The sequence below is a fragment of the Pollicipes pollicipes genome, unplaced genomic scaffold, assembly GCF_011947565.3.
Source record: "Pollicipes pollicipes isolate AB1234 unplaced genomic scaffold, Ppol_2.1 Scaffold_4295;HRSCAF=5057_pilon_pilon_pilon, whole genome shotgun sequence".
Taxonomy (NCBI): domain Eukaryota; kingdom Metazoa; phylum Arthropoda; class Thecostraca; order Pollicipedomorpha; family Pollicipedidae; genus Pollicipes; species Pollicipes pollicipes.
The window spans coordinates 635708-648866 of record NW_023596461.1 but is presented as its reverse complement, the minus strand read 5'-3'; the positions used below and the strand labels follow the sequence as shown (position 1 = coordinate 648866).

Here is a 13159-nt window from a genome sequence, read left to right as displayed (position 1 = left end):
CAGGCAATGGCCAAGCGCTAGCGGTGAGCCTCACTGCGTGAGCTTGACTTGTTGCGTTGGCACCATCGCTACCGTTCCACCTCGGTTGGTACGATGCAGATTTCAAACGATACATTTCAAGCTTCCTGAATCCACGAGGAATCAACCGGCCATAACGTGCAGGTGTTGATTGCATCATGAGTCGCTCTTGTTTTATAACGTTGTATGTGTATCGCTGGCGTTGCGTCTCATTTGCATGTGTTGCGTGTTCTGTGTTTATTTATGTGGTATGTACTGACGTGGCGTTAGAATAGCCACTCGCTGGATTTCGCCAAGGCTCGCAATGATAATAATAATCACTATCATCATTATCACTTTTGACGACAACATGGTTGTCGGCATCAATAACAGATGTTAAGTTATGTTTGATGGGTGCTACATGAATCTTGACGGGCGGAATAAACTAACCGAAACAGTTATTCCGTTCGGAATATCCCCACGCGGTGCCTCGCCCAGCGCTTGCTCAGTGAAGACTCCAGTGACATCACGCCAAGGTGGTGCGGATGGGCGCTGAAATCGCCGAACAGCCCTACCGATCTTCCACAGACCTTGAACAAGCGCTTAGGCGTTTATTGGGCGCGGAGCCTTAAGGTGAGGGGGCGCGGGGGAAGTGTTTTGGGTGAGTCATGCTCGAGCGGTTATTGCTGCTGTCAGCAATTATTTACAGTTGTGCTGAGTGGAGGTTTGCCGATGTATTAAAGTGAAGGCTGAATGTGATGAAGTTTGGGGTTAAAGAGAAATGAGACCGTGGGCGTGGCTTCACACTTCAACTCACCTCTCGCCCCATGGGTGTCTATTTGTATTCATTTGCGGGGGCCCAGCTTCCCTCACTAATTATTGAGTTGTGTCCATATTTTGGGTTTGGGCCATAGTATGCTGACCAAATTTTTATGTGTAAAAGGTGACTCATACAAAGGCAGCATGTTGGCATCTGTTACTGACTGTGGCTGTGATGATAATCAAAGGAGATTGGTCAGTGAACTTTGGCCTTGGCAGCTGGCCTGAGTGGAACACAAATAGACACCATGTTCTGCACTGGTGTGCATTGGCAAGGGCCCTATGAGTCACTGTAGGAACAGTTGTCACTCAAAGTGTTGTACAGAATTACTGATGTTGGTGAGCATTTTAAAGTCATGGTAAAATGGTGTATAGTGTCAATAAAAATGTTACAAACAAGAATAAGACATGAAGCCCTGTGGATACCTATTCATCACAAAGGACACTACTTTTGGATGTGGGGGATGCCAGGTAGTGTAGTGGTTAACGTGTCTGCGTTAACCACTGCGCGTCTGGGAAACCAGAGGTATGGGGTTCGATTCCCCGCGGTGCCCGCCCTTCCTGCCAGGGTGAGAGGCAGGCGACGCCATATAGCCTCAGCAGCTGAGTGTGTTGTAAAGCCCCAATAACAAACAAACTTTTGGATGTGGTAACTATGTGTTCCAGGATCCTATTTCATGATTCAGGGTTATGTTTTTAAAGAGCTGTGTGGGCATCCTTAGCTTCTTATGATACTGGTCTTAGTGCCAGCATGGCTTTTGTTCCTCCAAGCAAGCCATGGCCTCAAAAGCCTCCTCCCCTTCCCTGGCCTTGTTACTGATGGTATTGGTAACGCAGCCAGAATCTGAGTGGCAGGTGACAAATTGAGAGACTGAGGAAATGTGTGGAATACTGGATATCGGCTGTACTACTGACATTTATTGTTAATCATAATCTCAGAGATTGTCATGTAACATTTGATACTATGGAACATGTTTGGGTATGATTGTACAGTGAGATTGTTAGTTGCCATTTTTGCAAACTGCAGGTTATATGGGTATCTGCTTGCTATTGCTTTGTACAAGGCAATAAAACAATGCCTAGCAGGATAGTAGTCACTGACCATGATTGCCTTGTACAATTGGTTTACAATGTTCATTCAGTAGAATGCTGACCATGATTGACTTGTACGCATGGCGGAACAATGTCCATTTAGCAGAATGCTTAGGGCCTAATGGGTCAGCCAATCATGGTCAAAATGGTGCTAAATCATATCCTATAAAACACTCATACAAACTGCACTATGGTGTCTGTGACAGATAACAGTAGCATGTAGCATGTGGGTGGACATTTGATATGTAGCTGCCAAAGATAAAATTTTTATCATTAGGGGAACATCTTTGTCTTTTCAGTAACTTAAATGACTCATCTCAAGGTCAGATCCAGGATGTTATCTTACTTCAAAAGGAATCCCACACTCTCCTTACATTTGGAGCTTTAGAAAAACAGATCTTATACTGTCAAAAGTTTCCAGTTGCATGTTTTGAGTATTTTGGGCAGTTGGATGGAAACATCAGTTGGGGTAGCTACATATGGCATGTCATCTGCCAGCTGCATGAAAAATAAGCCTTTGGAACAAACTATCAACTATTCATGCTTATGACATGGTGCAAGTTTTAAGTAGTCGTAATAATTGCCCTATGTGGCACCAATAGGGAGCTTGCATTAAATGCATTCTGTCCGCAGTGAACCATGCCGATGCCACCCGCCCAGATGCCCGGAGGCCACACGGCACGCCCGGCGGAGAACGTGCCGACACAGCTGCTGAGCGCGGAGGAGAACCAGCGCCTGTTCCGGCTGCTCGGCGACCGATGCCAGACCCTGGCGACGGCCATAGTGCAGCTGTACCGCACCAGCCCGCCCACGCACACGCTCTGGATCCGACACGGCACCGGCGTCGTCTGCTTTGTGCGCGACAATGCGCGCCGCGCCTACTTCCTGCAGCTGTTCGGGCCGGACGCGCGGCTGTGGGAGCAGGAGCTCTACCAGAACTTCCACTACCACCGGACCCGGAAGTTCTTCCACACATTCGAGGCCGACTCGTGCCAGGCGGGGTTCAACTTCGCGGACGAGACAGAAGCCTACCGCTTCGGTCAGCGGATGGAAGAGCACCTGCGCAACAAGCAGCTGAAGAAGGAACAGCGCTCCAGGTCGCGGCAGGTGTCTGAGAATCGTCACTCGAACGGCAGCGTGCCGCGGGCGGCGACGCTGCCCACCCAGCGGCCGGTGGCCACGCGCCAGGTCGAGCGTCGCGGCAAGCCGAGAAAGGTCAAACTCAGCAAGCAGGACATCTCGCTGCCGACCAACTTCCAGCACATATCGCACGTGGGCTGGGACCCGCATAAGGGCTTCGACCTGGAGAACGTCGACCCCAACCTGAAGCAGTTCTTCAACCGGGCAGGTGTGTCGGACACCCAGCTGCAGGACCAGGACACGCGCCAGTTCATCTACGACTTTATCGACAAGCACGGCGGCGTGGAGGCGGCCATCAAGGAGGTGCACCTGCTGGGCGGTGCGGGCCCGCCGCCACCAGTGCCGGCCCGGCAGCCGCCCGCGCACGGTCCGGCCGGCCGCGCCGCCGGCGCCGCCCGTCCGCTCCACGCCCGGGCTCACGCACCATGGCGCCGCGCCGCCGCCGCCGCCCAGTCGCACGCGCCAGGCACCGCCTCAGCCGCCGTCGGCCGCCGCCAAGTCGGGGGCGCCTGCCCCGCCGCCACCGCCGCCGCCGCTGTCCAGCTCGGCACCGGCACCTCCACCGCCGCCGCCGCCGCCGCCGCCTCCGCCTCCGCCGTCTGGCGTTCCTGCTCCACCGCCACCACCGCCGCCGCCGGCGGCGTCGGGCAAACCGGGCTCCTCGCTGCCCAGCGCGTCTGGCGATCGCAGTCAGCTGATGGACTCGATCCGCACTGGGATCCAGCTACGGCCCGTGGCCGCCGCCGGCGACACGCATAGTGGAGGTGGGAGCGGGCGCAGCGACCTCATGCAGCAGATCCGAGAGGGCGCCACGCTGCGCTCGGTCAGCGACGCGCCGCCGCCGCCGCCGGCCGCCGAGGCTGCCCCACCCGGCCTGGCCGGCGCGTTGGCCCGTGCCCTCGCCGACCGCAAGCGGGTCATCCACTCCAGCGACGAGGACGAGGATGAGGACGAGGACGAGGAGGACGATGACGAGTGGGAGGACTAGGTGCTCTTGCGCATACGCCGGGCGGCTTGCTGGAGAGGAGCTAAGCCTTTGCGAGGGCACGCTCACCCGGTTGTGCCCCGGTGAGGTGTGGCTTTTTCCGGTGAAGCAAGAACCCAGCATTATCCGAAGCCCGCTAGGGCGAACGTGCTTTCGATAAGCGCCAGGTGTCCTGCGAGTGTGGTGTTGGCCTCCCGGCTGTTTTGCGCCGCACGTAATCCAGTGGCGCCCCCGATCCCGGCGTGGAGACGCTGCTGGATCGCTTTATGTTCATCAGGTATGCATCGTTGCGTGTCATATAGGCTGACGCGTGTTTGTGCGCGCTTTGTGAGGCGCGCAACGCATCAAACAAAATTGCTGGGGGCCGATGCCACCTGTGTGGCGATTGCTTCGCTTCAAGTGAGTGCCGGAATATGCACATTTTTGTAATAACATAGTGCCACGCGTTAAACGTCCGGCGGGATGCACCTGTTGAGTTTATATCCCACGTCAAATTATACGTCGTAGCTGTGATCGGCGGGGAGCTCGATGATCGGAAACGTGGTGTGCTAAATAATATTTTATTCGTGTTTGTAATCTAATCGTGGAAATGCACGCGAAGGCTGGCAGACCTGCTGGAGGTGCAGTGATGACTGGCATCAACGTTCGGCCGTGGTGTGTCCCGATTTTCAACTTTTGAAAGCATTCAGTTCGTCACGGCCATGCTGGGTATGCCCGAAGTAAACAGGCGGCTGCGATTCACATGCGTGTGTATTTCAGGCAGCTGTGTGCGTGTTCACATACAACACAAAAATTGGGATCGATAGGCGCTCCACTCCGAGTGCCACGTGCATAGGCCACGAAAGGCTGCAGGACACGGCATCCAGCGGCGTGCGACGCTAGCCCCGCAGCGGACGCATGGATCGGACCTCCTGACACGGAATGTCAGGTGACACAGCTAACACCTGTCCTGACACGGAATGTCGGCGGCCACCAGCCAAGGAGCGTCGCCGGGCCCGGGACAGCCGCGCCGTAGCACTGCTTGCGCGGCGCGTGAAGCCCTCCGCAGTAATACGTGGCCAAAAGCCGTAGCTGAACAAACTTCTCATGAATTGAGAAGTTTGAATTGAGACACCCGTCATGAATTGAGAAGTTCGTTCGGCCACGGCTACGGCTGTTCGGTCCGGGGTTGGTGATGGGATCAGGGCACATGCGGCGGGCTCCAATTAGCACGCGCTATGAGCCCGCGGCACTTCATGCAGTCCGCGCTACAGGGTGAAGCGAACAGCTGTGCTCGGGCGTGGCCGACTGAACCGGGCGCACCGCAGGTCCTTGCGGGTCATACGCTAAATGACTTAAGTCGAAGCTTCACGCGTACGTGAAAAATGAATCGGATGATCCAGGTATTGGTGCTTGCTGTTCTTGCCTCCCACAAGCGTCATGATCAGACATCGGTTTGGCCACGGTTGTTGCGAAAACGCACACGCCACGCGAAATGTGGACTGCTGCAAATTCGCCGTTCCATGGCCCTCAACCCTGCGTGTTGAGCACTATTGGTTGTGTCGTGCTATGACGCGCCATCTGTAGAACGTAGCGGATGCCCGACAAAAAACCATGCCGAAAAGATTGTTCTGTTCTGTCGCACGGGATCATCTGAGGGACCGTGTGACGGTAGTGTCTTGCTTGCCCGGTAAGCGAGGTAAGGGAGGTTCGAATGTAAGGGAGGCAAGGGAAGGTCGAATGTTTTGACAGCGAGCTTGTAAAATGTGTGTGTGCCTCGGCGATTCAAAGATGTTCTCGAAGTCCAGCCGGGCAGCGCGGCTGAAGACTTTTAAAAATCACCCACAGATGGCAGCAGCGTTTGGTAAGGGGCGCACTGGAACAGCGAACGAACGAGCCACGTCGCTCAAACGAGACACTCTTCGACAAGGATAGGCCATTGGGGGGGGGGGGGGGGGGGGTCGATCAACAGCTTCGTGGAGCTCGGTGAGAATATTGCGATACCTGTGCACGGAAGGGAAGTGATAGTTACAAGGGTGTCACTTTCTAACATCGGTTTGGGTGGGGGGGGGGGGGGGGGGGGGCTCAGCCGACCGTGGGCCTCCCAACTCAACAACACCCTGGCCAGACATGCCGTCGCGGTGGGTTTCAAACGTCAAGTTCCACAACGCTATGCACCGTTGGTAACTCAGCTGTATGGGGGTTTTTAACTATAATAGCCATCTAAGATATTATTCGGTGCAGTTTCACATCACTGCCATCTTAAGACCCAAAACTTTTGTTTCTGAGCTGCGCGCCAACGAAGATGTGCGAACTATTTCAACGTCATTCAGGCATGCATGACGTCGTACATGCACTATTCAAACTTTGCCACCCCATCGGCCACGCGACGTTCAAGGCTAAGACAAATAATAATTGACAAGTCGTTCACATCTGGCGTATGTGGGCACGATTTTCAAATCTGACGGACCTGAATTGGTTATCAACCACTATTGTACTGGCTGTGCAAGTTTCAAACACTGATAACTTGTTGTGCTACATAATATACGAAGCTGAATATCCTTGCTGTTATTACGTAAATAAGACTTGTAAGAGAATAACTTAACACGCACCCGGGCTCTCAGTTGAATACCCTTCGCTCGGCTGTGGGGTCAATTTACCCTTATTGTTATCCCAGAAACTAAAAGAGCTACGCACACTAAATTTACAAAATGCATTACCCTGTACGGAACTCACTTTTGTCAAAATGTAAGGTTCCTAGGTCATGATCTTCGGGTTAGCTAAGGTCACGAATGCCTAAATCCAGATCAGTGCCCAAAGTGCCTCCAGACCTTCTCACACAACCACCGTGCACCTAGATACCTGTTCTAAACAAAAGGTCACAGGTGCTCATTTAAGGTCAGTGACTTTGTTTGACCTTTTTGAATTTTGAAAAAGCCCAAGGTGGCTAAATCATTACAAGACTGATTGCATTCCCGCATTTGAATGAGCGTCAACGATTGCGCTATATTACGCCATACGCAGTATGTCCCTAAAAACAAAATGTTGACCGCGGTCAGTTTAGGCCATGGACCTATTCTGACCTGTAAGAAGTCCATGGGCAATATATCATGTGGATCCTGCTGTCAATAAATTCAAAATAAGCAACAGAAACTAACCTTTTACAGCAGGCTCTAGAGTAAAAGAGGAGGCTGTTTTTTTTTTTACCTTAATATGACATTCAAATCTGACCCTAGATCATTCGAATTTATGAATTCAATTTTTGTGTTGCTTAAGACATTGTTTCAGTGATGTATCACCTCATCTGATACTCCGTTGTTGCAACAGACTGAACGATTCCCTGGAGCCTGTTTTTGCTGAACCCATGTCCTGGCTTTGACTTGCCGTAGGTCGGCGACCTTGCAAGTAACGTCCAAAATTTAGATCCGCTATTTAATTGCTTGCAGCTATGCAAAATTTGATTCTGGGATAACCTGGGTGGGGGGGGGGAGGGTTAAACTAAACCCCCACCCCACCTGACCGCGTGTTAAGATTAGCGCCATAACCGAGTATGTAGACACATATGCTCAGTTATGACGGATGTGGCGGTCAAGTGCCCACAGTTGTGCAAAGTTGCGCCGCGCCGTTCGGAAGTATTCTGGAAAGCCTTCGAAGGGTCAAATTGCTCCTCCCACAGGAACCCACAAGAGTGCATGTTAAGCGCTTGTTCAATGACCCTTTGACCTCCTTCGGTCAGATTGTCACCATGGGAGATGATGCCCCAGAAAAAGACAATGCAATCGCCCAGCGGGGACCCGAGGTGGACTCGATTACTGGTGATCCAGAAGCTACTCACATCGACCCCGCAGTACGCTGCGCATTGGCGATGTAGTTGTTCACGATGCTGGCCCATCACGGGCAGCCTGCGTCCAGCCCTCGCAGGTCACTGCTTTCTCAAAGGCGGCACGACACACGTGGTTGTGATGCGCGTCCCTGTAATGTCAATGGCTGAGACTTTAGAGCGCGCCAAGTTCCATAGTCATGTTGTGCTCATGACTGTCATTGGCCAGCGCGGTGCGTCTATGGCTGTGCACATTTTATCAGAAATGAAAACGGATGATCCTTACCAAGCAGGTGAGAATGACAATATATTGTTCACAACGGTTCTCACGACACGATTTTCCACGATTCATGGCAACGATTCTCACGAACCATCGATGTCCACTATGGTATATCAAAATGGGTACAATATGAGGCATCTCGTCCGAAATAAGCGAGAGAAGGTCTTGCTCCAAAACATCGCGCCAATCGACTGAGCTATTGGAACGAAGTAGGGAGGAAAGGGACTGGAAATATATTTTTGCGCGCAAGCTTTAGCATTTGGGTACACATAGGCACCTCCGGAATAAAAAGGTCCTTGAAATCAAAAAAGCAGGCGTAACAAAATCAGATATTTTCAAAAAATATATATGTTAGCGTGAAGAGGGCTACGATGAGCTTGAACGCTGCCATAATAAAGTATTGCCAGGCCGTATTTGTCACGCTTTGGGCAATGGACCAGCCCAATTACTGATTTATTATACCATAAAAAGATACCAGTGATAGAAACTATACGAATTGATGAATTAATGCATGGCACGATCTTCTACATGTGTAGCTCAAAGTATTTTTTTCAGGAAAACTGACCACTTTTAAGATATTTTCAGCCCAAGCTCGTTGCACCTGACAAGGAAAAGTCAAGCCTGCCCTATCAGTTTCTGAAGTCCTCCTCGACCTCTGCATCGGTCGTGAATTGAACGGAAATTCACCGCAGTAATGCCGGACAGCGCAGTTTCGCGGGCATTTAAATGGCTGCAAGCAGATGGTATTTCTCTGCTTGTGGATGCCTCAGTATTGTGCCTGATAAGAATGTTTAGCCATATGTAACTGGAAATCACCGTACCGGCAAGTAACAGTTTGTCACATTCTCCAGAAGTAAAAAGTAGAGCTTAACGGACTCTTACGGACTTGTTTAATTGACACACTTGTTTTTAGACTTGTCGCGTTATTTATACAAGCCCCGGTATTTGGAAATGACATGAGACACGCAACCGAGCCTGCTGCTCGGCTTTTGCCGCCGCCACAAAACACGGACGATCAGCCGGGCATGCTGTCACAACAGGGACGGTCACGGACCGGACGGCCCATGACGTCACCGGCGCCTGTTCATCAGACGCTGTCGCCCCAGGGACAGCCCTGGCGAGGGGCGGTACAGGACCTGGTCCGGCCCGCACACCGCGCATGGGTAAACATCCAGCAATGCAGCGTTGCAGTGGGGAGCTTGCTGTTTGCAACATCTGATGAAAGTTTTTCACCGCTTCCGGAGTCACATTTGCAGGCGTTTTTGATATGACAAAGGAAAGGTTTTGCTCCTGTTTATCCCAGTTTCCGTACATTTCAGATTTGGTGCCAAATTAGGTGCGTGGCCGGTGAAGTACGTTTGTCTTGTTGCTGGGCATACGCTGGCCAGTGCCACAATCGGATCAGTCTGACCGCTTGCTATATAGTCTCCTATCTCATCATTTTTAAAGTGGGGCTGTATCACGTTTTTAGTGTCTCAACTTTTAAAAAGCTTTTGTTATGATGTGTGTGTGTGTGTGTGTGTGTGTGTGTGTGTGTGTGTGTGTGTGTGTGTGTGTGTGTGTGTGTGTGTGTGTGTGTGTGTGTGTGTGTGTGTGTGTGTGTGTGTGTGTGTGTGTGTTTATGTGTGAAATTATGTATGTGTGAAAAACGCTCTCAGCGGTCTTAAAACGTTCTCACATCCGTGCGGTTTCTTCAATACCAGCTTGGCTGATATCGGGGAAGCCAGCCAGGCCAATACTTATATACAAATATAATATATGTCGATATACAAGAATATACAATAACATACCAATGCAAAACTAATATCAGCCAGGCTGGTATTGAAAGCCGAAACAAGGCTCTGGTGGTGGGGAATGACATTGAATAAGTAAAATAATTAATTCAAAATATTCCACTTGAACAAATTTATCGCACGAATATTTGGGCGGCCAGCAGGGTTCAACAACAACATGCAAGAGGGCATTCCAAATTTGGCACCTCTTTGGTTTGCCCGGCCTACATTTCATCGGTAATTAACAGCCTTCGTACACCCTTGAAGGAGTACTTCTCATGTGTATGAGGTTCTAGACTGAAATACATATCTTGAAAATCATTCGGTGGAGTTCACAGACATGCCCTTCCAAGACCTAAAACCCACTAGTTTCTGAGGTACACGCCCCTGAAGATGTTCGGGCTGTTTTGTGCACACTTTTTCAAGGTCATTCAGGCACGCATGACGCCATAGGAAACGTCATTCAAATCCTGCCACCCCATGGTCAAGCAACGTTCTGGCCCAGGAAGAATATAATCGTCAAGCCGTTCAGATCCGGCGCCCGTGAGCATGATTTTCAGATATAATGGACGTCAGTTGCATCTCAATCCATGTGGATTAGACTGCGCAAACTTTGATCACAAATCGTGTTTTTTTGCCACATAATATAAGAAGTTGAACATGGTTGATAGTTATTACGGAAATAAGATTTGTAACCGAATAATGTAAGAAATGCAATAGAACCGTGTGTGTGTGCGTGTGTGAAGCCAACCTTTTCATTTGCAAACATGAGACATGTCTTAAGCCTGCTGACCTATGACAGGTAAACTCAGGCCATGCCTGTGCGCGAAAACGATTCCTACGGAACTGTTCAACGTTATGCCACGACAGAGTCGTAGACAAAGATATGTAGCTTTGAGATTGTTTAGACAGCCAGACAAATGATTCTAGGATTCCAACTTATTCCATTGTTTTTGGATAAGGTATCAAGGTAAGATCAAGGTCAAAAGCCCGCCATTTTTTTTCGCTGGAAAAATTGCCTGATGGAGTAGTTGTTAATGTCCATGTCGATTGCAATGATCACAAGGACGGTAACAGTCACCGTAACTTAACTAATGATGCCGAGTAACCTTTTGTTATGACGAGCATCATGCCTAGCGCCGTTCTTTACGCTGATTTTAAATTAAAATATCAAGAGAATTTCAAACGTTTTCGTCATCTTGACTTTCTAAAGGTCAAATAAGGTTACTGGCCTTGCTTATACAAACGTATCGAGGTCAGTGGTGGTTACGTGAGGAGGTCTGAAGGCATTGATGAAACTGATTTGGAGCTTTACTCTGTTCAAACTTATTTGCCCCAAAGATCACGACTTGGGACCTTAAAACTCGACAAAATGAGTTCGCATAGAGCATTTTCTACATACCCTATAAATTTGGTGTATTAAGCTCTCTCATTTTTTTACATATGGGGGAGGGGCGGCAAATGATCCCCGCCCAATCCTGTTGCATCCAAGCCGCCACCCGGGCGCGTATTAAGAAGTGCTTCTTATACGGGCCTATACACAAGTTAAAAGAGAGCGTCCATATTTGTATGGGGTTTAGAACTGAAAAAAACATTTTGAAAATCATTTGTTGCAGTTTACAGCCCTGCCCTTCCAAAAAGGTAAAGCGCTCCAGTTTCTGAGTTGCGTGCCGTCGAAGATGTGCAGATTATTTCGGGGAGACTTTTAAGGTCACCCAGGCATCCATGACGCCATAATAAAGTCACTCCAATTCTACCACCCCATTGTCCACGCGGTGATCAAGGCCAGATGAAAATATAATTGTTGAGTCGTTCATATCTGACGTTCGTGAGCGCGATTTCCAGATATAACGGCCGCCAGTTCGCTTCCAATTAGTGATGTGCAAGGTACGATGGCGTCAAACAATGAGGTGTTGAGGAGCAACTTGCTAAACAGAACAATTGTGCTGTCTATAGCAGCCTTTCCACTTCGAATAAGACGAATAGTTATAAATGGGCTTATTTCATCTTAACTGATGCTTGCTTCAATATTCTCGAGTGTGGAGTATTCCTTTTAACGTGTTCCGGTTTTTTTGGGCGTAAAGGGGCCGTTCACATATTACATTACGCACGGAGGAGGATTTTTTAATGGAGCGTAACCGATGCGTTACAAAAGGGGGAATTTAACACAACAGCGTAGCGTTACGGTGGGGCGTGGTTGCAACTTATGTGTAAGATCGTTAATACTTGAAAACTTTTCAGGCAAATACCGTTGGCTTCATCTCACGACAAGCAACACGCCCGCGTTATCGCTTCTTTAACTCAGCTCGGGTCCAAACGGACCCAAACGGTGGTTGAAAAATATCCAGAAATGCGTACTGCAACTTATGAACTACTCCATATGTCCTTTTGACACATGCCTCGCAAGACAATTTCAGTTATTGGTGCAGGCGTCCTTTCGACAAATATATTTGAGGATACGGTGCTTTCGTTTCCTCTCCACCTCAGCAGCTCTACATGAAATCGCGCAAGCTGCTATAACCATGCTCTGCCTGCCGTGTCGTTGCAGGACGTGGTAGATGGCGGCAAAAAAACGCAATGAACCATCTTACCACTGGAAGGAACCTAAGCGATGGTACATGACTATTCTTCAAAAATGCTACCACCACGATTCTGGCGCCAGGCAGGAGAAGGCTCCAGCATGCGAGCAGCAAGCAGCGCAGAATAAACCCAGCCCACCCGGCGTCGGCGCGAGCGACTCGGACGGACTCAGCTCTGCCAGCTCGGCAGAAATCCAGGGCGTTCGGCGCGACGCCGCATAACTCGACAGCCACAGGGCCGGTGCTGACGTCCAAACAGGCAGACTGTACAGTCGAGCCCTGCTGAGCCCGCGCGGCGCGGCTGCGGGGAAAGTGGGGCCCCACGGGCCCGCTCGTTATCGCCGCGGTGTTTGTTTATTTCTTGCACAAGCTTCGCATCGGGTGACTGGGTGTCTGGTCCAATCACCGAACCGGGCGATGGTTTGAGTTATGGGAGCATCCATTACTTTTTCACCTTAGGGGCGCGGAAGGATGCCGCCAGTATGCTACTAAGGTCTGGACGATAGGTGCTCAAAAGAAATGCGTGCACCGAACCCCTCGTTTAGTTTAAGCCTCGTATGGATCACTATCGGGTTAGAATAAGCCCCCATGAAAAGTGTATCGTCAATCCCCACCTTCTTCCACTGTTCGCTCGCCTTCAGTAAATCCTAACAGAAGTAATACTATGCCGGAGATGCCACAGTTTTCTAACCATGC

General features: G+C 50.3%; 1 protein-coding gene across 1 annotated transcript; it reads left to right on the top strand.

Annotated features, from left to right (window-relative positions):
• The first annotated feature begins 634 nt into the window (after positions 1-634).
• Positions 635-4774, top strand: LOC119096488 (neural Wiskott-Aldrich syndrome protein). Its single transcript, XM_037219403.1, has 3 exons — positions 635-658; positions 2542-3456; positions 3641-4774. Exons 2-3 carry the CDS (start codon positions 2548-2550, stop codon positions 4034-4036), a joined length of 1305 nt encoding a protein of 434 aa, XP_037075298.1. The 5' UTR covers positions 635-658; positions 2542-2547; the 3' UTR covers positions 4037-4774.
• The last annotated feature ends 8385 nt before the right edge of the window (positions 4775-13159 follow it).